A 27,647-nucleotide genomic window follows, 5' to 3' on the forward strand; every position below is an offset into this window, starting at 1 on the left:
CTCCTAAGTGCTAAGATTACAGGAGCACCATCAAGGCTGAGCTGACCAAGAAGACATTCCCGAAGTCCTATGAGCATCCTCTCCAAGCTGAGGTTGCTCACAGACATGAGGATACAAGCATGCTTCTTGAAACCCAGGCACCTACACCCATAGCAACTGGTATCTCCCCAGCAAAAACTCATCACCTCTGGTGATGATGGTGGGGTCCTGGAGGGAACAGAAACCCACAGTGTAGACAGGCTTAAGCAACAGGGTCAAGCTTTATTGGGGTGATCACATTCATGTTTGCACTGTTCACCATAAGTGGAGAAGGCCAGTTTTTAAAAGTGTCCCATTTCCTTCAGTCCCATCTGTATTCAGCAAGCAGCAACATATATTGTCCAGTGAACACATCCCACCTTAAGAACACACACTAGTTCATAAAACTGTCCTCAGACAGTGTGAAACAATATTCATAAGATGCTAGACCCTTTACAAGTTCAAACTTTAGAAACTTGGGGCACACTTGCAAAGCTAACTTTGTGTATTTTTTTCCAGGTAAGGAAGGCCAGTCATAAAAAAATACTTTATATATAAGTTCAAAGTCAGAACTAAAATATTCAACCCTATAAAAATATCTTACTGATAAAACTATTAATTTCTAGACAAATCGCTCTTTATTAACAAGTTATATAAATTCTCAGGAAATCCACACTAAGTCAGACAGTCTCCCAGGACTTGTCAAGGTGACTTCAAGGTTCATTAGTCACCAGGATTTTGTTTTCAGAGATGGACCTCAGTTTTGACTTATGTTGTGTGTGAATAGCTCAGGTGTTCTACAAAAATTGAACTCAAGTATCTATTTGCTATGAGTCATTTATAGACAAACTCTTCACCTACAGGGAGCAGTCAGAGTGCTGTCGTCTACAAAGAGGGAGCATGCTGTGTCAGGGCTCGCCTACACTTGACAAACTTAACTTGGGAAACTTGTGATTGCATTCTGACCGCTATCTGAGATCAGCTCGTTAATTTCATTCTGCTTGCTCTCTTTCAGGGCATGGTTGGGATGGTTCTTCTGCGCCTGTGTTCTTTTGGATCTCCTGAAACACAATTTTAGCAGCAGGTAACACAGCTCGGCCACATTGAGCAGCATGCAAATCACAGATGCGGCAATCATAAACACCGTAAACACCGTTTTCTCGGTTGGCCTCGAAATAAAGCAGTCCACAAGATTGGGGCAGGGATCAATGCCGCATTTCAGCACCCAGGGCAGGTGGTACCCATTGTAGAGGAAGTAGAACACATACATGAAGGCGGCTTCAAAGATGATGCGGAAGAAGATGCTGCTGGTGTATGTCCACCACAGCGAGCCCTCGATGCGCACCTTCTGCCGCTTGATGTCCTCCAGGTCTTTAAATTCGTTCCTCTTCTCCCCACGGATAAACTTACGGGCTGTTTCGTGTCTGTAGTAGGCCACATGCATGGCCACCAGCAATGCTGGCGTAGACACGAAGATGAGCTGCAGGGCCCAGAGCCGGATGTGGGACACCGGGAAGAAGTGGTCGTAGCAGACATTCTTGCACCCTGGCTGCAGAGTGTTGCACACAAAGTCCTCCTGCTCATCACCCCATACTTCCTGGGCCGCCACCACAAGGATCATGACTCGGAAAATGAAGATGACCGTGATCCACACCTTCCCTATGCTGGTGGAGTGCTTGTTCACACCACCGATGACAGTGTGCAGGGTCCCCCAATCCATTGTGCGGGTTTATTCCTAAATAGACACAAAGGAGCAGAGCTGATTAGTGGAAGGCACCTCTGAATTAACTAACCACTCTGATAGTGAAATTCCAAGGTCACGTGAATCTAGGCAGGTCTCAACTACAGGCCTACTACAGACACGAAACTGCCTGTAAGTTTATCCGTGGGGAGAAGAGGAATGAATCTACTATGTGCTTTTCTGACAAGGAACGGCCATTATAAAGATGTTCTCTCATTTCTGACCACAAGTCACAAATAGTGGACAAACTTCATGTATTCCACCTACGAGGCAGCATCAACCTGACAGCTTCCTTACTAGGTGAGGGGTTTTAATAAATGATCAGCACAGTAAATAGGTACTTGATTTCGCTTTTAGTATAAGAATTGTGCCAGCCGGGCGGTGGTGGCGCACGCCTTTAATCCCAGCACTCGGGAGGCAGAGCCAGGTGGATCTCTGTGAGTTCGAGGCCAGCCTGGGCTACCAAGTGAGCTCCAGGAAAGGCGCAAAGCTACACAGAGAAACCCTGTCTCGAAAAACCAAAAAAAAAAAAAAAAAAAAAAAAAGAATTGTGCCTTTCACATGCAATATAAGTTATCTAAGTTCAATTGAACACAGGTTGTGTATTAGGTGGTGTTTGTCATTAACCCAAGAACACAGGTAAACAAACTCGTGCCCAAATTCCCTTTCTTCACTAGGCAAATGCACACATTGTATCATTGTGGTTTTACTGAGGGACTTAGAACTTCCGCCATAGGTTTTAGTAATTAAGCGCTTTATCCAAACCACAAAATAACAGCAAAAATCACTCATTAGAAGGATGCAGTATGGTTTACTTAGCAGACTAAGAAGAAACAGCGCTGTCAGTTAACCTTATACAGTGTGTATTTATTTCTAGCTCGAATGGACCATCTGCTGCTATCATGTGCTCTCAGGAAAGTTAATATCTTCAACTATCTTCCCCAAAAGAGAATCACAAGGTTTGACACAAATTGTTTCCTTGTTCTCCGATGGAAGCAGGCCATGTGTTGGCTGTTGCTCAAAAATACGGGTCCCATTGCACCAGGGGTCACAGAAGCCCAGGATGTTCCTTCTTTCTAAAAGACTGATTTGACAACCTGAGAGAAAAGGATCCTCTTTCCTCTACAGCTGTGGTTCTCAGCCTTCCTAATGCTGCGACCCTTAAATACAGTTCCTCATGGCATGGTGACCCCCAACCATAAGATTATTTTGTTGCTACTTCATAACTGTAATTTTTCTACTGTTACAAATCATAATGTAAATATCTGTGTTTTCTGATGGTCTTAGGTGATCCCTGTGAAAGGGTCATTTAAACTCCAAAGGGACAAGACCCACAGGTTGAGAACCATTGTTCTATGGCAACTCTCACTATAATTCAAACAGCTGCTTCTTATCTCACATCACCAAGAAGAAAGAATTGGTTGGCATGCTCTTGCTTGTTTGTTTGTCTGTTTTTAAGTGTGTATGTGTGTGGGAGTAATGAATGACAGACACTGAAAATCTTTAGAAACAAGGACAGTCAGGCAAGTTTCCATCCACTTGGAGGGGATGGAAGAGTCACCAAAGTCCTTTTGCTGCTGGTCTCGGGAGACTCTCTCTTGGAAGTGGGCGAGGAACACTGTCCAACTTTCCCCCAAGTTAACCATGGTCAGTGTCTAACCACACCTGGTCCACAGCCTGCCCTCAGCATCACTGGCCACTCCTCACACTGCCCACCACGTCCCCTGGGTTGTCCTGGGTTTGACTAATGTTAGAGTCTATGTTTTCCCGGAAAGCCACCAGGTTTGGGCTCATCAAATAGCTACCACATCACCTGACCCTTGTGTGATGCTGTCTGTCCTGCTGGGTCCGACGGCGGCAGCTGAGGTGCACACCGTGGGGGATAGAAGCGGGCATGATAGGGGTATTGCTAGATACTTCCATGATTTGGTTTCAAGAATTGGTCCCCTTGCCACGGGCCAGAACATCAGAAAGTTCACAGTTGCAAAAGCTGATCACATGCTGTGACTACAGGGCTGTCACCAGAACATCTGGATTCGTAGCCACACCGAACCTGGGCTTGCTTGCTTTCCCCCCAGTACAGGTGCAAATGCACACAATGATTTTAATTCAGCCCAGGCTGAGTTAAATCTTAACTTTTTTTAATGAAAAAGAAAAGGGGAATTGAATTCCATCCTCAAGGATTTGCAAAAGTGGGGGAATGAAGCTTCTCAAAAACTGTGTCCATTGTTATGAGAGGCAGGTGAGGGTCGGGAACCTAAAGCCACAGAGAGATGGGACAACTCAGACCAAAGGTTACCGGAGAGGCCTGAGTCTGTAAAAACAAAAACAAAATGAGAAAACAAAAGTCAAAAATCCACAATGCGAAAAGGTAAGAGAGATACTTGTGCTCAATGCACAACAAAGCATTGGCTACATTCCTTGGATTATATGGCTATGGTTAACTTCTGCTGCTGTTGTTTTTGCTTTTGAGACAGTCTCATGGAGCCCAGACTGGCCTAGGACTCCTGATTCTCCTTCCTTTACCTCCTCAGTTGAGATTACAGGTATGTTCCACCATGTCTCCCTCCAGACAGTACAATTTTAATTGGCAAACCAATAAAAAGTATCCATTTACTTGTTCATAACTCTGGGGAGGGAACTCCAGAACTTTGTGTGCGCTAGGTGAGCACTCTATCAGCTGAACGGAACCCCGAGGCCTGACCTAGGGTACTTCTGTTTAACCTCCAGTAAAGGTCTAAAATGACACTCTTTAGTTACTTTGTAGCAATTGGGCAATGGCATTGACAACATCCTAGTTAATGTTTGTAGACATCTCATAACGTCAATAACATAGTTGCATCCTCACAGTTCCTTTAATAACACGTCATAACTCTGTAGTTAAAGAGTATCAGTGCTCTGTATGAGGAGCATTGTTATCAGCAGGACTTTAGTGTCTTTGTAGTACTATGGAAAAATGACTCAGGCCACACGAGAAGAACGGAGTGTCCAGGCTCCCTGAAGACATACTCACTCCGTGATCCCAGGAAGATCCTGGCATTCTGGGGGCACCTGTGGGACTCTAAGTAGGTGTCAGAGTCTTGAATGAGGGTCTTTTATTTTACAAGGGGATCGGCTAAAAGGCCGAGGCAAAAAAGTTTGAGGGTTTGGACTGTGAGGCACCTGGCAAGCAGCCTTGGCAATTGTAGCAGAAAGATTCAAACCTTGTGCTGATCTGGAACTTAGAAGCCGGGTTGTGTATTTAGCATTAAGACAAAGCTAGGAGTCTGAAAAATTGAAACAGGCTCTTGGTAAAGCTATGGAAGCTTTGGACAGAGGCAAGCTGAGTCCCGTCAGGCAGAGAGATGGATCACTGGGAAGCCACAGGCAGAAGCTCCACAACTTGAGAGTTCTCTCTTATTTACTATGTACTTCATGCCCCAAAGAGACTTTCATTCTCCACTATAAGTATCAGTGTGGTTAAAAATAAAACTTCATCTTAAATAAAGCGAATTATGAAAATGAAGTTTTAGTTCTTACCGAAGAACACTATACTAAATTTCCCTGACTGTTGCTGCCATGTCCTGGAGGCACGTCAGTATGCGGCCTGTGAGGAGGCGGAAGTGTGGAAGTCTTGCCGTTCACACATACTTTGCCACAGCTCATCCCCCATGAGGTATTGTTGGTTTTAAAATGTTCTCTCGTTGACCAATCACACTCCGTAGTTTGCTCAACAACTGGACCCATGGATGAGGTTTATCAAGTAAGAGCTTTCCCTCCCCCACCCAGTGCTGCCCAGTCCACAGCGGCCCTGCAGGCTGCTTCCTCGGTAAGCTCTCCATCACATCCCTTCTCACTGGTCACCTGACTTCTAAGAAGTGAATGGATGAGGGAGGTGTCAAAGAACCACAGAGCTTGAATGAATGCTGAGGGGCTGAGGTCACAGAAGCGGTGGAGGGATCATATTTTCTTCCTAAGAATATTGGTTCCACACCCCAAGAATCAGGACAGATAGAGGCACTAGCTTTACCATATTTTCTTCCTAAGAATATTGGTTCCACACCCCAAGAATCAGGACAGATAGAGGCACTAGCTTTACTGTTTGCTCCCACCCCCACCCTGGGCCTCTGAATTAAATATTCTGAAGACTTTCTTTCTATCCACTTACTGCATCTGAATAGAAGATATTCAATTTTCAATATGCTTAACTTACTTTAATATTTAAAGCCATGAGTTTGGCTATGCGTGGTGGTGCATGCCTCTACTCTAGCACATGGGAACCTGGACAGAAAGACTGGAAGCCCCCGGCCAACCTGGGCTACAACAGCCTGTCTCAAACAAATACTTCAGACAAAAACTACGAAGGAAAAACAGCCTCAACAATGGATCCAAAAGTCTAGAGCAGTGGTTCTCAGCCTTCCTGCTACTCTTTACTAAAGTTCTTCATGTTGCGCTGACCCCCCAACCATAATTTTTTTCATTGCTACTTCATACCTGTAATTTTGCTACTGTTATGATTCGTACTGTAAATATCTTAGGCCTTAATGTGAATATCTTAGGAACGACCCTGCAAAAGGGTCATTCCAACCCCATAAGGGGTCACAACCCACGGGTTGAGAACCATTGCTTTAAAAGACTACAACAGTCTAAGTCACTAAGGAAAACAAGGTTAAATTCAAATATTTCCAGCATGTTTAGTCTACTGGTCACTCAAGACAATCCAGCAAAAAGCAGGTCACCCGATTCAAGGGGGGGGGGAGGGTCTTCCTGAAAAGTAATAAAGACCCTTTTGTTTATAACAGAAGAAATGGGCGAGAATGCCAATCTCTATAGTTCACCCCGGCCCTAAGTGGCTGTACGAAGGTGAACTTGGGTTAGCCCTTTCCAGCAGTGAGATGGCTCTTGCAGATTCTTTGTTAAGACCATGTCATTCCTGAGGGTGTCTTCCATAAAGCCTGGGTATCTGTCCTACATAGCATTTTCCACAGGCCAAAAGCAAGTTGGTGGCGATCACCTTACAAATAAGTATTAGGAGCCAGTCCAGGGTGATAGGCAGTTTGGGGGTTCCTGAACCCTGCACTTCCATATACATGACTTCAGTTCCTGGGAAAGCCTGGCTGCTTTTGGGAGACTCTTCCCCACCCAAGGAGCACCTGAGGGGTGGAGGTGCTGGGCTACTAAAGATTAAAGGACTTGCCCTTTGCCCTGCCTTATCAGTGGGCAGAGGTACCTAGGCCAGTGGGAGGCGGGATGAAGACAGGTCCTAGGAAGTTCCTGCACCCCATCTTCTTGTAGGAACCCATGACCTTGAGGCATCTTTCTTAAATACTTTGGTGGGAGAGGAGTGGAAGGACCCACCATGTAAAAAATGGTCACTGATTTACAAGAAATTTCTCAAATGACCTCAGCCACCAAAACCCTTGGCTAACTGCAGTGAGCAAAAGTTTTGTTCCGTGCTTCTAGGGGCTGAACTGATGGGAGGAGCCTTTTCAGTGAAAACCAAGCTATTAACTCTTTCTTTGTATACCAGAGAAGTTTGTTTAATCTGACAGCTTCCTGGCTTGCCTATAAGGAACAAATAAATAGATAAAGCTTAGCTCCACAGATGTCACCTTACAAGAATGTGGTTGCATTTAGGCTTAAGAGGACACATTACATCTATTTCTGTGATGTATTTAATTACAGGGCACAATTCTACACTAATTCTTGATATTATAATTCCAGCCATAAATATGTAACTCTAAAAACACATCAACGAGCTAACTTTTGAGACATACAATTATGAAGCACATTTGTTCTCCCCTTGCACATTTCAAATAAGCCGGGTCTACTTTTGTTCCAGCAGTGATGAAATTTCGTGATCAGTTTTCCGATTTTGTTTTGAGACAAGGTCTTGCTGTGTGTCTCTGACCAGCCTTGTATTCCTAGGGTGACCTTAAGCTCATAATAATCCCCCTGCCTCAGCTTCTTGAGGGCTGAGATTTACAGGTATATGTCATAATAACTGGCTTTTGAAGCTTCTGGTATTTGGAGGTTGAGGAAGAGAAAACATCTGGGTAGATGAGCTGTCGATGTCAGCGGCTGTTAGGAGGAGGGGATGGGGAAGAGGAGAGAGAGCCTTGCCTTCTGATTCAGGTCAGTGTGTTCAGCAAAGGAAGAGACGAAACTTTTTACCTAGGAATTTAATCATGCTGGCTGAATAATGCCATTTTAGCTCCATGGAAGACAGAACCCAAACCAAATCCCTCAGCACACAGAAAGAGCTTTCTTTTTCTAGATCAATCTACAGTACACTTTGAAAAAAAAATCACTTGGTGATTACTTAATAGATCCAAGAGGAAAGCACACTCCTTACAAGTCCCATGTGAGATCTGTAGAATTGAGGATACAAGGTAACCAGGTCCAAACAAAACTCCCAAACCTGAGTCTTATTCCCAAGGACTCCCAGTGTGTCCAGCTCAAGAGCCAAGGTGAAATCCCTCTGCAAGGACTTTTGCCTCTTCCTCCTACTCCTCCGGAAGTTAGGAGCGCAGTGATGAGGCCCCACAATGCTGCTCTGTTTATGGATGGCAGTGGGAATGTCACCTGTTGAATGGAAAAAAACATCATTGTTGCCATATTCGTTCAAATTCTGCACAGGTTCACTGGGTGAACTTTATGGGTAGCTTTCCTTGATCACCAGACCCATTAAAGGGTAAATTTGGGTACTGTCAGTTTCCTATGCTCTGTGCTGTTCCACCTCATCAAAGGCACTCTCCAGTGTAGGCTTATTTCCCTGTAATCATGGTAACAATGGTGATGATGATGATATACTCTATCCCAAACCTCAACTCCAATTTTCAAGTATGCAAAGAGTGGCAAAGAGTTTGAGAAGCTGGGTACAGCCAGCCTCCCAATCCCAGAGTTCAAAACAAATCTCAAAAGCCTTTCTTTCACCAAGAAGTCTCCAGAAATCTCAGGTGACCCAAGAGACAACCTGATAGTCGAGTTTGAAATTTAATGATGCAAACCATCAGGAGCTGTGATTTCAAAACAGTGACTAGTGATGGCATCAGGTTTAGGATTCATATACTTTGTCAACATCAACTCAGTACAAATGAAACTTTTGCCATGCCTTTAAATGTAAGAATGGACAAACCACAACATGATGTCTCTTATTCCATTTGAGTTACAAAACATATTCTCATTAAGTTCAACACCCCTTTCATAGGCCTTCTTAGCAGTTGCCTGCTCCAAGCAAAGCTCTCCCCTCTCCAAACATTTCATTTAGGTTCCATTACAATTAAATGACTCTAGGGGGTGAAGTGGGGGAGGCTTCTGGGGTCCAGTTCCACTCTCCCAGATCAAGCAACAGCTTCTGAAAAGCCTAGTCAGGACAATGCAAAATTATGTCCTAAGGGGCCAAGACATTTGGGTTGAAAGCAACTTTCCCATAATTGTATTCCACTTAACCAATACACCCAAATTCTTAGTCTCTGGAACTTTTAGACTGAATCAGAAGAACTGCATGGTGAGGATGTGCAAGTCAGAATTTTCTTTCTATTGCTGAAATTGCTGAAAGACCCTACCCAGCTCTTTTCCTTCTCTTACAGTGCAAAGGAAAAAAAAGAAAGAAAGAAAGAGAGAGAGAGAGAGAGAGAGAGAGAGAGAGAGAGAGAGAGAAAGAAAGAAAGAAAGAAAGAAAGAAAGAAAGAAAGAAAGAAAGAAAGAAAGAAAGAAAGAAAGAAGTCACTATGAGAATTTACCTTTAATAACAGCCACCAGTGACCCAGATGGATGGGCTAGTCTTCTGGGTCTCAGTGACAGTGGTGAGATGAATGAGAACCCTTCACACCCCAGTGACAGGCTAGCACCCCAGCGGGCGGCTCTCTCCATCACCACCTCCCCTCCTTGGCACTGTTCAGACAACACCCCCCACAGACTCTGCTGGATCCAAAGAGCTGACAAAGCTCTCTACAGGGGCAGTTCTGAGCAGTATCCTGCACTTCTAAGGAAACTGCACCAGGACAGGACGTTTTCTTCTAGAACACTGCTTAGATTCTGCTGGAACTGGGGCAAAGAAAGCATAAAGTCTACTTGAAGGAAACAAGGCTGCAGGCACAAACTGACTCAAGTCTCTTAGTTGGTGTCCCTTACCTCGGCTGTACATCCATACCCCTTCCAGTGTCCACAGCTAGATGAAGGCCACACTCTCTGAGACCCGAGGCCCGGTCCCCAGGAAGAGAAGGGAGCCCAAGTCTGCAAAAACCAGGCTAACACCTGGGACGAGGCTCGTTCACCCAACAAGGAAATACTACCCGTGTCTGAACTTTTTAATCAGATGTGTCACCAATTACTTTTAATTACTGTTGTGCACACTACTGTCATCTTTGTTTCATAAGTTCCTGAGTCTTAATCATGCAACCTGGATGGACATTTCTGTCCAACACTTATCCATTGCTCCAAGTCTCTGGGTTGGACTGAACTTAAACATCATTCTTTTGCTCTGCATTTCCGCTCCTCAAATCCAAGTGGAACAGGTCGATAACCTCCAAATCAAAGACAGCCCAAAACCAGCAAAGGAAGTGGGGAAAAGGACTCAGTCCGGACTCTGGTCACTTTACACAACTTGACGTATTTCTAAAACCTGTTGTGCAAGTCAGAGGGGCACGATGTGTGCAGAAGTCAAACCAGTTGATCCCAGTTTCTGGAGAAGCGCGCGGGGGAGGGGACGGTGGGGATGATAACCACCCCGCAGCGGTTCTAGTCCGCTGGGGGCACACAAAGGCTTCGGGATGCCGATGGGATGCCGATGGGAGGCAGATAAGGATGCGGGCAGCCCGGGTGCGGGGACCCACCACACCGTCAAGATTCTGCCTGTGGCCACCAGGCCACCTGGGGACTGCCGCTACTCCCGCGCCCCACAGGGGCAAATATGGCGAGGAAGGGGACAGTCCACTTCCTTCACCTACTCGGGCTTCTCGGAGGAAATTCTCCCACTCGCGCTTACCTGCTCGGTGGGATCCGGCTCCCGGCTTGCAGCGGTGTCCACAGCTCTGGTCGGGCGCGCAGGTCGGATCCGGCGCCCACGGCTCGCAGCGGGAACGGAATAGGGGACTGTGTGGGTGGAGCCCCGGTTTCCACCTGCGGCTTCTTTTAACCGCGCCCTACCCCGCCTCTGCCTGACGCCGCACGGGAGGGCTGCGGGAGAGGAGCGCGGGCACACGTCGCGCCAGCAGGCGAGGTGTGCACCGCCCTCCCTCCGGGCTGGGGGCGCGGGGCGGGTCCCCTTTTGTGGAGCAGGGAGCAGGGGGCCCTTCCTTGTAGGGTTAGGGGATCAGGGCAGGTCCGTCTTAGGGGGTGTAGATTAGAGGACTCAGGTGAGACCCTTCCTCTGGGGTCAGGGACCACGACAAGAGTCCCCTAGGAGAGGTACCAGCCTAAGCGCCAGGCTTGGGTTGGGGACACAAGGCATGTCCCTTCTCGTGGATGTGGGTGGAGCGTGGACCGCGATGGGCAAGCTCAGCCAGGTCCCAACAAGGGCAGGGAAGAGTTGCCCGCTGAGGCCTTGCTGGGACTGGACACTGGAGGGCTCAAGTAATGAGGTGAGGGCTGCCCAGAACGCCAAGGCTTTGGGCAAGTGGACCTTGTGCCAGTAGCGAGTTGCTTCTGTTGGTAGCAGCGTTAAGGAGGCAGCTGGCTTATTTTCATCCTCCTTTGTGGACCCTTTGGGCATCCTCTCCTCCAGTGCAGCCTGGGGGTTCTTTATTCATTAATGGCCACTTAGGAGTCACAAGTGTTGCTTTTATTAGTCACCTGAATCCCTTCAAGCCTCCTCTAGGGAAGTGAAGTGGATTTCCCTCTGGTCTGGTGTCGCTGGGAGACCCCACTGGGTCTGCTGTCACAGACAGGGTAGGGAAAAGTGGGAGAAAACACAGAGGGTGGTGTGGGGGCTACCGGGCTGGAAATGTTGGAAGCCATTTAGGGATTGGGCTTTACAGAGCTTGCCTTATCCTACATCAGACAAGAGATGTGTAACTTGCTTATTCCACAAAATTGGTTGGTAATTATACTGTCCCCACCTTAGCTATATTCTACTTGTTGGTTCATAGTCTTTCACACAAAAAGAATTAATAGTGTTTCCTAAAATGTCTCTCCCAGGTCATGGAAGTTGAGCCAACACTTTATAAAAACCCACCTTCTAAAATACTTGAACACAAGGTTCTCAGAATTGGCCCGAATCATCCAAATTTAGAGCATTTGGGTGGTCCCTGGAATGGCCTGGACCCCAGGGATGGAGGTAAAAATGAGGCGGCTGTAGGCTGCCCTGGTGTTCCTCCCTGCCTCCCACAGCACAGGGTTAGTTCTCTCTCCATCCCACTGGAAGCACGCACTCCAGGCAAGCTCACCTGTAGCCACAGGAAAGCAAACCCCCACCCTCACCCCAAGCAGACTGTACACTTCTTTGAAGATGGTGAGATTTAAGTTTGAAGTTCTGGCTTTCTCTCCCCTTTCTTCTTTCCTACAATCACGGGCACTTTGCGCATAGCAGGTACGGGTCCACAAGTATTGGTGCATTGCTTGGAAGATCTGAACCGGCACCGCAGGTAATCCTGGGAAACAACTTTTGCTTCTTCCTATAGAATGACATGATCTTACTCCTGGTTCTGGCTCCTTGTAAGACAGTGCCAGATGCAGGCCAGTGGAAGATGCTCCAGGACCACACGGGACAGAAGTCAGACAAAAGAGCCCCGAGGATTGCCTTATTACACAGGTGTCCAAAGAGGAGCCCTCTCAACAAGTAGTTAACTTTTTGTTGTTGTTCAGATCATCTATGCTGGCTCAGAGGCCTTTGATCTTGTCGTGTATTTCTTACCACTTACCCTTATTGTTCAATTTTCACTCCTTATCGGGAAGGCTTGTTGCAGCAGAAATTCATGTAGACCACGTGAGCTTACTGATTTGATGAGCTTCTCATTAGGAAACTGAAAAGTCAGTTAACTAAACATGTGGCACAAAGGCGCCTGGCATGGTGACAGATCATGTGGATTTGTGTCAGACATGAAAACTTTCTGGAGACAGACAACCATCAGAAAGCATTGTACCCCACTGAGAAAGATCCTTGTAGACTTGGTTGTAACTGGGGACTGAACTGGTTTGATTACTCCCTCCCCTTGCATTGCAATGGTGATTTCTAAGGCCCTACATTTAAAGAGTACAAAATGCGCAAGGTGTGGATTCTGCAATATGAGATGGGAAGAAATGAGCACAAGAGGCTCTTTCGAACATTTCTCCCCTGAATGTCTTCTTGTCCTTTGCAAAAGGAGCAGAAGGGAGAGACTGCCACTCCCCTTGCCTGGCAGCTGGTACATGTGCTCAGGGATGGGGTCCTGTCCCATTGCTCAGGGACTCACTGTCCAATCTGGAAACACAGGACCAGATTGCATTTTCCCTGGCATAGTTCTCCATGCCTGGAAGAGAGGAAAATAACGTATTCTTTGAAATAAAAGCTAACATTTGTCTATTCATTCAACAAAAGGCTCATGTTGTATTTAGTAGACCCCCTCCTTGGGGGTTGTCTGATTCTGTCTGCAGGATTGGATAGGGGTAAAATTCTTCGAGAGAATGACCATGGAAGGAAAGAGTTACCCTCCACATATCATTACAGTAACTGTAATGAACTGGCCCCTTACTGCTAATGCCCATCTTGGCCAAGTGGCTGAGGTGTTGCTTGTCAGCTTTTGGCCTGCAAGGTCACTCTTCCCCACTTCCACATAGTACTTCTCTGATGAGATCACTTGCACAGCCTATACCTAAGGTGTGGGATTGTCTGTTAGTTTTTGCAGATGTATTTTGTCAGTTCTTCCAATCACCTTTTTTTTTTTTTTCCTTTTCCGAGACAGGTTTTCTCTGTGTAGTTTTGGTGCCTGTCCTGGATCTCGCTCTGTAGACCAGGCTGGCCTCGAACTCACAGAGATCCGTCTGCTTCTGCCTCCCGAGTGCTGGGATTAAAGGTGTGCACCACCAGCGCCTGGCCCTCCAATCACCTTTTTTATATCAGCACACACTCTGTGTATTTATTCTGTTCTTTGCATTACACCCCCATGCTACCTTCATTATTCTGATGTTCAGATTGTTTCCACCTTTCCCCTTGACTCCTGCTTCCCCTTTGCTGTGCACCCACAATTGTGTGTATATGTGCATGCTGCAGCACTGTCTGTCTGTCCCTACAAGATGCTGCAGACTCACCTTGGAAACTCCCGGCTCCAGCTCTAGAGTCAGCCATTTCTCTAAGGAGCTGTGTCCCTTTACTGGCATTCCACTGCATGATGCATGCTTTCTTAGTCATCACTGGTCTTCTTGCTCAGCTGGATACCTTGCTGACAGCATCCTCATAACCCCTGTACAAGCACAAGTGCTGTTTGGTGTGCTCTGGGATCCCAGCAGGTGTTTGTCAAGGGAATGCATTCAAGAAGTGTTTATTGGACTGGAGATGTAGCTCGGATTGGTAGAGTCATCTAGAATGCATGAAGCCCTGGGTTTGAGCAACTTCACAGCCTAAACTAGGTGTGGTTGTGGACACCTGTAATCCCAGCACTCAAGATGTAGAGGCAAGAGGATCAGAAAAGTGTATCCTCCACTACATAGTAAGTTTGAGGCCAGCCTGAGTTATTTGATACTTAATTACAAATATTAGAAGAATCTGGTTTTTTAAAAATGAGGAAAAGTATGGTTCTAGCATATTTGATCATCAGTTGGGTGCCTAGTACATACATACTATGGTGGCAGCTAGATCATTATGGTTCCCACCTCCACACCCCAAGACAGGGTTTCTCTGTGTTGTTTTGGTGCCTGTCCTGGATCTTGCTCTGTAGACGAGGCTGGCCTCGAACTCAGATTTGTAGTGGGTAGCTGTTCCAGCTTTGACCTGGAAGTGCTACCCCCACTGAGTCTTCTGGTAACTGCCACACCTATGGGGCAGGGCCGAGACAGGAGCCCAGAAGACCTGAGATCAGGATGTGCAGGTGCTCTTGGTTCCTGGATCCTGGATGCTGGAGGTAGACAGAGCAGAGTTCTCCAGAGAACACTGCTGGACTGTGCTACACCTTTCCCAGACCCTGTAACCTATCCCTTCATTTGTAAGTTACCCCACAAAATAAACCTCCCTTTTAACTACGTAGAGTTGCTTTAATACTTCCACCAATATTCCCACTTCCTGGCTCTGCCTCCTGTGTGCTGGGATTAAAGGCATGCACCCACCGCCACCCGGCTCATTATGATTCTTTACTCTCCAGGCCCAGAAATAATGTTTTGAAGATCCCATGCTCAGCAAGGATTACATCCTAGGCCACAATGGCAGTGCATTTTCTGTTGGAGCTGTAGCTGCTAGGCCATGTCCACACATGGTCTGCTGTTGAGCCTAGAGGGAGGGTCACAAAAGCTGGGGAATTTGAAGGGTTATGTCCACCTGAGCGCCTGATACATTGACCTTCTGGGAAAATGATCTGAAGTGTCTACAAGTAGGGCATTTTCCCAAGAAATTCTGGACTCTCCATCTTTGGTTTCTTGCTGTCTAAAGTGTATACAGCCTACAGCTCTAATTTGCAAACACCTTCTCACAGTTCATCATTGAGGGAAACCAAGGCAAGAACCATGGAGGAGTGCTGCTTACTGGCTTGCTCTCTATGGCTTTCTCGGCCTTCTTTTTCTTTCTTTCTTTCTTTCTTTCTTTCTTTCTTTCTTTCTTTCTTTCTTTCTTTCTTTCTTTCTTTCTTTCTTTCTCTCTCTCTCTCTTTCTTTCTTTCTTTTTTCTTTCTTTCTTTTGTTCTTCTTCTTTTTTAAAAAAATTCATCTGTTTATTTTTACATCCCACTCACAGTCTCACCTGTATCCTCCCCTCTTAGTTCCTGTTCCCTATTCCCCCCAATCACCCCCTAACCCCCTCCTTTTCTGTCTCCATCCAGGGAAGGGCAGGTCTCCTACGAGTATCATTAAAACATGGCATATCAAGTTGCAGTAAGACTAAGCACCTCTCCATGTATTAATCAGCCTGCTTTCTTATACATCCCAGGACCACCTACCCAGGGTGGCACCACCCACAGTGGGCTGGACCCTCCCACGTCAATTATTAGTCAAGAAAATGCCCCACAGACTTGCCTACAGGCCAATCTGATGGAGGCGAGTCTTCAATAGAGGTTCCCTTTCTCCAGGTGACAGTAGTTTGTATCAAGTGGACAAAACTAACCAACACAGGTTGTGAAAATCTTCCCAAGTATGTATGGAGATTATTTTCTGATTTTATTTGCTTTTGAAATGGATTTTTAATAACTTATCAGTAACTTCTTTGGGATGTTTCCATAGCAGGACAGTACTCATTTGGGCCTTAAATCCACATGCCCAGGTTTACTAAAATGCCTTCACTTCTGGCCATAGAAGAGTATGTTACATCACATAATGATATCACACAGTACTATTTCACAATAGAAAGACAAACAAGTTGGAAAATACTCCAAGTTTTATTTTTCAGGAGACCAGAAAAGGATGGAAAGGTCTGGCACAGCTTTTCAGCTGAGGTGGCTGAATTGGGGGTGGCTGGGAGAGTCTGTGTGTGCTGGTGACAGTGAGGAGTCAGGCTGGCCTGCTTAAAGAAGAGGGCTTGTGCTGGGAATAGTGGTCAGGGATGTGTGGCTAATCTGGGAGAGAGGTTGAGCCTAGGACATGAGACAGGGACAGCACTGGGCAGAGCTGAATAGGAGATCTTGATGAAGTTGTGCTTAGGAGCTAGTGTGCTATGATTACATGCAATGGGGTGAATGTTCCCTTTGAAATGACCATGCCAGAATTTAAGAACTATGTGACAGTGCTAAGAGGTGATTAGGCTCCCCCTTCTAAGGGATTAGTACCTCCATAAAAGGGTGAGCTTGGCCCCTAATCCCATCTCTGCCCCCTTGCCTTCTACCATGTGAAGATGGAGTGTTCTGATTACCCTCTTCGAGGTAGAACTGTTCAACTGGCCAGCATCTTGACATGGCACTTCCCAGCTTCCAGAACCGGAGCCAGTAACTTTGTGTTCATTATCAACTGCTCAGTCTGAGGTGTTAGGGCAGCATTAAGCCTGCTCAGACAGTAGCCAGCAGCTATGGTAATGTGGATGATATCGTCTAAGCTATATGAGCCAACAGTCCTCTGCCATGTTCTGATACAGCCAACAGTTGCAGCTGAAAATGGAACAGGCGGCTGGGGTGCGTTAGGGGATATAACATGCAGAGGCCAGAGAATGGCCCACAGGTAGGGGCTGCTGGATGGGGCATGGGGTGATGGGTTTCCAAATGGCACTGTAGTACAACTGAGCCCCTCGGGCTGGAAATGAAGCTTGCTGGGTCTCAGCTGTCTCTCAGAGGAAGCCAGTCCTGTGAGCCAAACCTTCTCTTACCACCAGCAGAAAAAAATGCTGACAAAAAACCGCCGTCTCGAGAGTACCCGGTGTTGACGACCTTGGCCTTGGGCTGTGCTGAAACAGCGCTGTGCAATGAAATGGGAAGGCAGGGGAGAAGCTCTGGAGGACAATCCAAGATGTGTTGCTCACCCCCTTCACCCTTACCCGGACTCCTGTCCGTGAAGTTTCCTCCCTCCCTGTACTTGCCACAGACATGTGCTGCACACCCTGGCTTCATTCCTATGGAACCTTCCAGACCCTGCCTCCTTCTCTCTGACCCACCCTCACTCACCTAGATCTACCCTTCCGGAATACTCTAACTGACAGAGTGATGGAGTACAGTTCAAACAGGATTGAATCAGCATACAATTTGCTGGTTGGCCAAAGTGAGTTCTCTGTTCCACAAAATTAAAGCCAGAGAAAGCCTTTGTATTCAAGTCCTTATGCAACAAAATGCCACCTACTTTAGTACAGACAACCTGTGGATCAGTCAATAGATCAGTCAGTCCTGGCAACTGAGCTTCAATCATTGCGGGTGATCCATGGGCACACATGGAATGCTGAGCTGGAGACAGTTAAGCCATCTCCACATGTGCTCATCCCGGCTCTTTGCCCACGAGTGTCAGCTAGACACGCTATAGCGCCATGGTTCTCAGAAGCTACTCTGGCCCTGAGGCCTATTTGGTTCTAGAACTGTGAACAAAAGCCACTTCGGATGTGTTTGCTGGGTTTGTTGTAGCTTTGTCTTTGTAGCTTTGAGTTGGGTGGGAGACAATGTGGCTGGTCAAGGCCACACAGGTTCACCTGGGATGGGGGTGAGGTGAAGGAGGAACCAGGGAGGGGGAGGCAGCTGGGCTCGGGGAGGAGCCAGTGTGGCAATGTGTGCCCAGGTGGGGACAGTTTTCTGAAGGATGATGTGTGAGTGAGTCAGAACCCTCCAAAGACCGAGAACCCACAGGCACTCTGTGTGTGTATTCAGAGAGATTCATGTTAAAGAATTGGCTTTTGAAATGTGGGGTCATTAAATCTGAAATCCACAGGTCGGGCTGGAGAACCAGGTAGAGCTGGTGACTCAGTGGAGTCTCAGAAAAGTCTGGGGCAAGGTTCCCTCTTCCTTAGCTGACCTCAGCCTTTTCTCCTGTGGCCTTCCGCTGATTTCGTGAGGGTCACTCCCATTACAGACAGCCATCTGTGTTAGTCAGTGATTTAACTGTTATTCACATTTAGAAACTACATATATCTGTCTTCATAGCGCCATCGAGACTGGTGCTTGATTAAACACATCTGGGCCCTTTGGACTAGGCAAGTTCATACATAATATTAACCAGTACGTGTGGGGTCATTCATCCTCCCAGGAGATGCTAACTGATCCCGATGTTAAGTTTTTGAATTCTGTAGCTCACAAGTTGCTTCTCCTTTGAGAGTCATGATTTGTAAGCAACCGAGTATAGAACATTGGTCAGGACTGTGCTAAGGTCAAGGGCTTCACACTGTGTGGCTAAGAGCATGAGAGCCACGGAAAGGTTTCTGAACAGAGAGGTCTTGTTTAGCGCTTTATTTGTATCTGTGGTATACACTACCACAAATGTTCTTATTTGTTTTGAGCCAGGGTTTTGCTATGTAATCCAGGTTGGCCTTGAACTTGTGATCTTCTGGTCTTTGCTTCGTGCGCACTGGGAATATAGGCATGTGCCAGTACACCTCACCCCAGAAGATGTGAACTGTTATCTATTATCTGTAATAAGTGATTTTACAAATCAATTTAATTTTGTTTTCTGCTCTCAATGAATTGTGAGTTAAAAAAAAAGAGATTAGAGACAAGCCAGAAGAGAGTTGGGGTATTTAAGTATGATTGTCTTCTCCTCCCCTCTCCGGAAAAAAAATTAGTAATACCGGAGATGTTTGTATGTGAGTATGCCCTTAGAAATGAAGAGATCGCCCACATTAGATGCCAAGTTCTTTAACTACAAATGCATCTTTCAGAGCAATGAACTTCTTGTACTGACTTTTTGCCTTCTTATGTCTTTCCCTTAACTATTCTCTAAAATAGAAGACCAAGGATTTGACAGTTTTAGCAGGTGGGTATTATCAATGAACGATTTCAGGACTTGGGCTGGACATAGAATATTGCGATGTTTTCAGTTCTGAAGGAGAGCTAAGGAACCCAGTAGAATTACCTGACAGTGCTGAGATGAGACATCCAGGTGTCAGGAAGCAAAAGGCAGATCATCTGCTTTTAAATCTCCCCTTGATTCTCCTTTAGTGTTTCCATGTGGACTTTCTCAGTGATGTACTGCGATGGTCCATATTTAGTTTTCAACCAGACTGGATTTGGAGTCACCTAGGAGGCACAGCTCTGGGTGCAACTGTGAGAGCTTTTCCAGAGAGGATTGACTGAGGAAGAAAGACCTACCCCAAGTGTGGGCAGCACCATTTGCTAGGCACAGATCATGGGCTGGATATGAAGGAGAAAGAGGACTGAGCTCATCATTCAGCTCACTTTGCACGTGACCTCTTGCTACCACAGACAGTATGCATGCTTTACCATGGAAGTCTGCTTCCTTCTTAGACAGAGAGCTGAAAGGAAACCTTTCCTTTTGCCAGATACTTTGTAACTAGAAAGTGATGGATATACTCAACTTTTCACCCTCTCTTGGCTACAAGGGCTTTACCTGTCCTTTCTGGTGAAGGACGTTTGTTTTTCATAAGCTAGTGGCTGTATGTTCCATGCACAGAGGTGGAGGGCATGTGAGAGCCTTGTTCCTTGGCTCTGGGGTCTCTTACTCAATTGGCAGCAAGTTGTAACTATGTTTTCAGACTATTTCTGGGGACCATTTGAGAGAGCATGGGATATCTGAGGCTGCGATGTGGGAGGATGGGAAAGAAGACCCAGGTGTGAGAGAGGTGGATGAGCTGTGCTGGAGTCTCCAATGTCTTCCACGGGCCCTCGTTTAGAATGCTTGGTCCCCAGATGGGCTGCTATTTTGGGAAGTTCTGGAGATGTTGGAGGGTGGGGTCTACCTGATAGAAATGGTCACTAAGTGTGAGCTTTTGAAGGTTGTATCTCATATTAGTTCCTGCCTTGTCCTCTCTGCTTTCTGATCTGCTACAACAGCTTCTCCCTCTGACCACTCCAGTCACCATGAGCCAAGCTCTCCCACCATGTCTTCCCGGCCACGAGGAAACCTTCTGAAACTATGGACGATGTGGAGGCTGAAGTTGTCTACATCGGGTGTTTTGGCTACAGTGACAGGGCAGTGACTAATACAAGCTGCTCCTACAAGATTCCAAACTCCCTGCCCTGCGGGGTCCCTCCCTTAAATGTTTCCTTCCAAGTTCTAGCCACAGGAAGGCCTTCCCTTTCTGGGCTTCCAAGCCCAGCACACCCATCCTCCAACGATGAAAACACACTACTAAGAACTGTGTCGCCCATTCAGAGACACCACAGACTGGGCAGGATCTCTACTGTCCACCAACTCCCAAGGTGTCCCCATTTACAGGGAGGTCATTACAACTTCAGGGATGTCCCAAATAGTAGATGCTCCCTCCTGAAGCTGACTTCAGCAACTTTCACTCCTCTGCTCTCTTCCAGTCTCGCTCTTGAAACTTTTGATCCTTCTGCGTTTGGTGGCTTCCTGGAGGTCACCTTCACTGCAGCCAGTCTTTAGTGGATGCTTCGGCACACCTCTCAGCTGGCCAGCCATGGTTCTGAAAGCTTTCTGGGATGTGTGGACTGCAGAATGTTTAACTATAGCTGGGGCCCAGCTCTTGTCAATGACAGGGTCTCAGTCAAGCCCAGCTGCAACTGTAAAACCCTTGAAGGTGCAATGTGGGGATTTCCTCTTCTCTTTTTCATAATCTTATTCCTTTCTACTTTAGTGTCCTCCTTGGGACAGAGGGGCTATCTAAATTACAGAATCGTGATCTTAAAGGGGACCTTGCTTCTGAAAGTCTAGGTAAAGTGTCTAGAATATAACGAAGGCTCTATATTTGCCTCCTGTCTTTCTAGTGACATTCCCCACACAGCAGTTTGTTGTGTCCATTTGGACGTTCCTATTTGTGTCTCATCTTCCATCTCTTGCTCATTTTCTCTCTTGTCTCACTGTGTTCTGAGTTACCAGTATCACTGCGATGTGAGTTGGGGAGCGGCGTCCAGTCTGAGTGTGGACAGCGTTACGTTGAGATCAACGCGCCTTTCTTCCCACATTCTCCACTGCATCACTTAGCACTTGCTCTCTTCACTGGGTTGCTTCAGTTTCCTGCTCTCACATGAGTGCAGGAAAAACATGGCAAGGAGATGTGATAATGTCCCGAGGGCCACAGAGGCCACAGCCAGGGAGAAGCTGGGCTGTAGAAGAGGACTATCTATGAGCACTTTGCAGCATAGATCTTGGGTTCAAAGCTGCCCCATGGGTTTCTTGTGCTTTATTTTGAAAGTTATTTTTCAGAGCATCTCATTGTTCCTTTCTGTTGCTCAAGCTTTGGCAACTGTATGTCAGGTGTGGTGGCACACACCTATAATCCCAGGACTGGGCAGAATGGAATGGAGAGACTGTGAACTTGAGGCTAGCCTGGGTTGCACAGTGAGACTCTGTCTAGTAACAACAAAAGGCATTATCTATTAGTTCAAACTTCAAAAATCTGATTTTTGTGAACAAAAGCAACTCATTGGAGAATAGATAATCTTTAAAAAAAAATCATGACACCTCTCACAAAAAACTTGACTTAAAATGGATCATGGATCTAAATGAAAAGAGCAAAATTGCTAATCTTCTAGAAAATAAATGGAAGAGAAAATTGGGTGACCTTAGTTTGATGATAGCATATTAAATGCATCATTCTGGAGATGAGGAGGTTGGAGGCTGGACTGTGAAACACACTATAGAGGGAGGGGGAATGAAAAGACTAGTTAAACTAGAGGAACACACTTATCCACTTAACTATGAGCCAGTATCAAAGACTCATCAAACTGGAACCCAAACTTCCCAAACTACTCAAAGCTTGGAGAGGAGGCTCACATCTGAAATGCCAACACTTGAAAGACCAAGATAGGATTTCCACAAGTTTAAGACCAGCCTGGACTATGCAGAGTTCCAGGCCAGTCCCCTTCCTGCTCTAGCTCTTCAAAAGGGCAAATGTTTCATCTTTGGCGCAATGACTGCACCTTAATCTACTACTATTTCAGCCAGCAACTGTGACTCCACAGTTACCAGTCTGCTTCTCTGGCAGTGGCCTGGCCACTCAGGCCACAGTGGGAATTCTGTTCCTGCAGGCACTGGCTCTGTCGCTACAGCTAAAGGCATATTTAGTTGAATCTCTATATTTCTATTTATAAATAAGACTTGAGATTCAAAGGCTGGGGTGAAAACCTGCTAGCTCAGAGAGGTTGAGTAGTAACTAGCCAACCTTCTCTCCTGGCTGGCCTCTTCCAAAAAGCCTGTTCTTTCACTCTGCCAAAACAACAACAACAAAAAGCCACGCCACTTAAAATCCCTCCCCACTACCGCCACTGCTTCTCTCTATCTCTTCCAGATGCCCTCTGAGGCTCTATGGTTACTTTCTGTCAACCAGTCACTAATTCAGCCTCCCGACCCAAAGTTAATTTTATTTAATTAATGAAAATGCTAATTCGGGTTTCACAGTGTAATTGAATATTCCCCAACAGGCAAGAACTGCAACAAACATCTCCCCAAAGATGCTGACACATAAGTATGTGAGGATGTCCAATGTAACATCTCACCAAGGAAACACAAATTAAACAGCGGTGAAGATGCCACTACACACCTTTAGAATGGCCAGATTTCGGAACCCTGAAGACACCAAATGCTGTCAAGGATGTAGAGCAACAGGGACTCTCATCACTCATGGGGTGTGAAACATTGAAAGACAGTTTGGCATTTTCTTTTACCCAAGAAAGTCAGAACTGATGCTCACACAAAACCTTGTAAGGATGTTTACAGAAGTTTTATTTATGAGTGGCAAAACTTGGAAGCAAAAAAAATGGCCTTCCTTCTACAAGTGAAACAAACTGTGGTACGTCCATACAATGAAATATTATTTACCAGTCAAAAAAAAAAATCCACCATGGAACACTAGAAAACACATGGAGGAACTTGGTGTGTGCCTTGCTGAATGACACAAGGCAGCCTGGGAAGGCCGTGCACTTCAGGATTCTTACAACCTGATAACTGGAAATGGTGAGATTCTGGTGACAGCAAAAAGATCAATGGCTATGAAAGGTTGCTGGATGGAAGAAGGAGAAGGTGAGGCACACAAGGGTTTTAGATAGTGAAACGGTTCTATGATGCTCTAATGGGGAGCACACAGCATTATACATCTGTCCAAACTCACAGAGAGTAGTACACCAAGTGTGGGCACTGAACTGGACTTTAGTGAATAATAGTGTATTGGCATTGTCATACCAGCTGCAACCAAGACACCATCTCAGTGTAGGACGTGAATAACAGAGGCACTTGGGAGAAGGGCCTTGTGGGGACCCTATGCAGCATGCTTAATTTTTCTGTGAATGTGAAATTGCTCTCAAAATTGCTGTCTTTGCCAGGTCTGGTGGTGCCCAATGTTTAATTCCAGTGCTCGTAATTTACTGAGGCAGGAGGTTTACAAGTTTGAGGCCAACCTGGGCTGCATAGTGGCTTCAAGGCTAGCTTGGGCACCATAGGAAGACTGTCTCAAAAAAGACCAAGGGCTGAAGATCAGCCCAGGGGTAGAGAATTCACACGTGTGAGGCCCTGCCTGCACCACAAAAAGTAAAATACAATGAGTAACAGTGAAATCTACTAATTAAAAAGCCCTTGGTTCTTTAATGTTAGGTCTTGTATTAATTAACAGAAGCACATTCGATAACAGCATTTACATATAAATAAGACAATAAAATGTTCAAGAATTTTCTTATCTTAATAAATGCATTGTTTATTACATTGCCTTGTACTGATTTTGTTGTTAATTCACTCACAAGTTGTCACTCATTGTCTCCCAGTCCTCAACACATGTTGAATGAATGAATCCAGCTGGGAAGTCTTAAGCTATGGCCCATTTGGATTCAGAATACATGGATGTCACCTCACCAATCCCTCTGATCCTTATAGCTAAGGCTGCCCCAGCCTCCATGAACAGGGCTTATTTACAACTTATTTACAACTTCTGTGGTGTGGCCTGGTAGGAAGTTTAGAGGCTGTATATTTTTCTTTCTTTATGTTTTTGCTGTTGTTGTGTTATTTCCTAAGATTTTTACTCTGTTGCCCGAGTAAAACTTATTACTAAACAAATAATACTTATCCATACCCCAAAAGGTCGCACATGATCACTGGTCTCCAACTCCTGGCAATCCTCCTGATATTGGGATTAGAGGAGCGAGCCTAGCTCTGAGACTTCCATCTTCTTCATAGCAAGTCAGCCAAGAACAGGACCCAAAGCGAGTCATTCAGAAAGCTGTCACTTTCCCAGGACAGGGTTTCTCAAAGCACTTCTAACCTCCTCCTACCCAAGGCTCAGAAGCACAGAATTGGGGCGCTGAAAGAGTGGAAGAGCTGGAGGATGATGCAGGGGAGTGCCATGAAATGCTGTCTTCTGGCATGACTCATCACTGAACTCACGAGCCCACAGCAGCTGTGGTTTGCTGCACAAGTGCGGCACAGGACCAAGCTTGTAACGATTTCAGCTTGTAACTATCCTCTAAGGAGCTCTAGGCAATCAGTGGCTAATGGGGAAGGGAGAGACATTTTTCTTTAGGAGTGTGGTCCCTGCTCCAGTGGCCCCCACACCCATATGGGAACACAAATGGGCAGCACTAATTAGACTTAGTAGGTTAAAAAAAGAGGGCATTGCCGGGCGGTGGTGGCGCACGCCTTTAATCCCAGCACTCGGGAGGCAGAGGCAGGCGGATCTCTGTGAGTTCGAGGCCAGCCTGGGCTACCAAGTGAGTCCCAGGAAAGGCGCAAAGCTACGCAGAGAAACCCTGTCTCAAAAAACCAAAAAAAAAAAAAAAAAAAAAAAAAGAGGGCATGAAGTTAGGAGGAGGAAGTGTAGACGTCCTGGAGAGGGGATGGAGGGGAGCTGCAGGGAGTAGGTGTGATCAAAATACATTGTGCATATGTAGAAGATTCTCAAAAGATAGTTTTAAAATAGTATAAATAAATAAAAGAGAAGAAAAGAGCTGAGCAATGAGCTCATTCCCAGCAGTATCCAACCTGACTTCAGTCTTTGGCTCTGTGGACTAGAGCCTATCCAGACCCTTCGTCAGACTTTGACTGGGAACCTAAGCTGTTTATCTCTCAGGCTCTTTATCAAAGCCCCACAGCGACTGCAATCCAAGCAGACCGGATCCTCTGTCTCAAGAGATGAAACAAGATTACGTCTCACTGGTTCTGTTTTGAATCTTTAACTAAAAACTTGGCTCAGCTGAGAGCTGGCTGCAGAATCTCTAACTTCAGCCCAGGGAAGGATCAACACGTATCTCAAGACTGGTGACAGAGGAGTCTGTCTTCACCTGCAGCTGTTCCAGCTGCTGTCAGAAAGGACCTCCTCAGCACCAACCATGCCGAGACACACCCTTGCGTGGGGGCGGGGGCAGCGGGTTGGAGGAACCTTTCTGATAGGTCGGGTTGTACTCCGAAGCCACCAATCACATGCTCGAAGCCGGCAAAGACTATTCCCCGACCCCCACCCCCGACCCCAACCCCAGCAGGTTATAGTGACGTGGTTGGTGCTTGTTTCCTGTGTGCTAGTGTTCCAGGGGAGCGAGGGAATGGGAGAACATGAATGCAAAGCTGATAAACCTTTATTTATAAGGCTCAATTTCAGCTCCTAGCGAGAGGGTGGGCAGGCTGGTGGCTAGTGAACGCTAAGAACAAACGTGTCCTCTATCCCTCTCCAGCATATCTCTGTCTCTGTCTCCCCCTCCCTCCCTCCCTCCCTCCCTCCCTCCCTCCCTCCCTCCCTCCCTCCCTCCCTCCCTCCCTCCCTCCCTCCCTCCTTCCTTCTCTCTCAACAGTGCTGGAGCTTGAACCCAGGGCCTTGCTGTGCTAGGCAAACTACCTCCCACAGAGCTCTTTCCCCAGCCCTTGGTTTTTAGAGACTGGTTTCTCCATGTAGTTCAAGATGGCCTTGAACTCACAGTCCCCCGCCTGCCTCCACTACCCAGCTCTGCGCCACCACACCTGGCTTGTTCCCTGTTTTTTTGATGGCTCACTTTGGGCCCTCGGAATCCCTTTTCATTCATTCAATTCACTTTTGAGTATCTTCAAAGTGCGAAGCCCAAGCCATAAATAAGTACGCCAGCCCTCGTCCCTAGTCCCTAGTCTCACGAGCCTGCAGAGAGACAACTAAGAAACAATCATAAGCACAATGAGGATTTCAAAAGGGAGGGGCAGGGACCTGGGAAGTCGGGCGGTGCCTGTAGCTTTCAGAGAAAGCATAACAGAGGTTGTGACGTTTGACAAGAAAAGGGTGGGGCCTCCTGAGATGCTGGGAGGGTGTCGGCCAGGTGCCCCCTCCTCTCCCACACTGCTCCTGGGGTTGCAGTCTTGGACATCTGACCCCACTACTCTCCATACAGCCCTACAGTACCTTTCTGTGGCCCTTCACCCTCGAGGATATCCTATAGACGGAAGACTTGCTGCTTGCCTTTCCCAGTCACAGTCACAGGCAGTGCGCATTCCCAGAGCACAAGCTCCAAGACTGCCATGCAGCCCAGCAGCCCAGATCTTTGTGCAGCTCCTTACATTTAGGTTTTTCTTTTCCCCATCTTCAAAAGTCATTCTTACCCTTCAAGACTCAAAGATTATTTGATTCTCACAAATAATGGTAATTCTCCTTCTGTCCTGAAACACCCTTCATTCTCCTGCGCTATTTTGGAAGTTGGTTTGCACATCTTTATACAAGACCCTTGGTGACAGAAACCTCATTGCCTCTCCCAGCGCCTAGTACCCCATATACCAACTAGCACCTAGTGCCTAGCACTAGTTGAGCATCCAACACCTAGAATCCAGCACCAGGTTCTAGCATGAGCACCAGCTTTTAGCATAAAGGTGACGTGCAAAGAACCAGTTTTCAGTGAATTGAATTAAGCTGAATGAACACTGACTTTCCCAATCCGATTAGCAACCCAAGAGATGCTTCCTTTACCAAGAAATCATCACTCTGGACGTACAACTCTTCAGGTGTGAGGCAGCTGCCAGTGTTCCCCGTGTAATTAAAAATGACTCTCCTGTAATTGCTAGGGCATTAACCTATGGAATTTAGTATGGTATAAAGAGTTACACTGACAGTTTCTAAGCTTGAGCTGTCTGGGGAAGATTAAGGAAAGTCAGTCAAATGCCAGCATGTTGGCAAGAATAACAGGAAGACAAAGGATGTGGTTTACTGAGGCCAGGTCTCCACGTGGCTGGCAGCCTGGGTGGCTTTCCTCTGGTGACGTGGTAGAGTCTGACAGGACATCTCCGGCTTTCCTCTCACACGACACATGCTCAAATTACC

The 27,647-nt window shown here is 46.5% G+C and overlaps 1 protein-coding gene across 3 annotated transcripts; it reads right to left on the reverse strand.

The window, feature by feature from the left end:
• Positions 1–241: 241 nt before the first annotated feature.
• On the reverse strand, positions 242–11,230 carry Gjb6 (gap junction protein beta 6). 3 transcript variants are annotated; one of them, XM_006988427.4, is made up of 3 exons: positions 10,728–11,230; positions 8,160–8,323; positions 242–1,753 (listed from the first exon to the last, which is right to left on the reverse strand). In XM_006988427.4, the coding sequence occupies exon 3, from the start codon at positions 1,736–1,738 to the stop codon at positions 953–955; it is 786 nt and encodes a 261-aa protein (XP_006988489.1). In that variant the 5' UTR covers positions 1,739–1,753; positions 8,160–8,323; positions 10,728–11,230; the 3' UTR covers positions 242–952. The 3 variants fall into 3 exon arrangements, with proteins under 3 accessions (XP_006988489.1, XP_076401203.1, XP_015862403.1); XM_076545088.1 differs by lacking the exon at positions 10,728–11,230 and adding an exon at positions 9,875–10,011; XM_016006917.3 differs by lacking the exon at positions 10,728–11,230 and adding an exon at positions 9,484–9,621.
• Positions 11,231–27,647: the final 16,417 nt, after the last annotated feature.

The sequence above is a fragment of the Peromyscus maniculatus genome, chromosome 9, assembly GCF_049852395.1.
Source record: "Peromyscus maniculatus bairdii isolate BWxNUB_F1_BW_parent chromosome 9, HU_Pman_BW_mat_3.1, whole genome shotgun sequence".
Taxonomy (NCBI): Eukaryota; Metazoa; Chordata; class Mammalia; order Rodentia; family Cricetidae; genus Peromyscus; species Peromyscus maniculatus.

Bases quoted from the DNA above. Each gene is read 5' to 3' on its own strand.
- Gjb6 (XM_006988427.4), bottom strand. From the start codon at position 1,738: ATGGATTGGGGGACCCTGCACACTGTCATCGGTGGTGTGAACAAGCAC.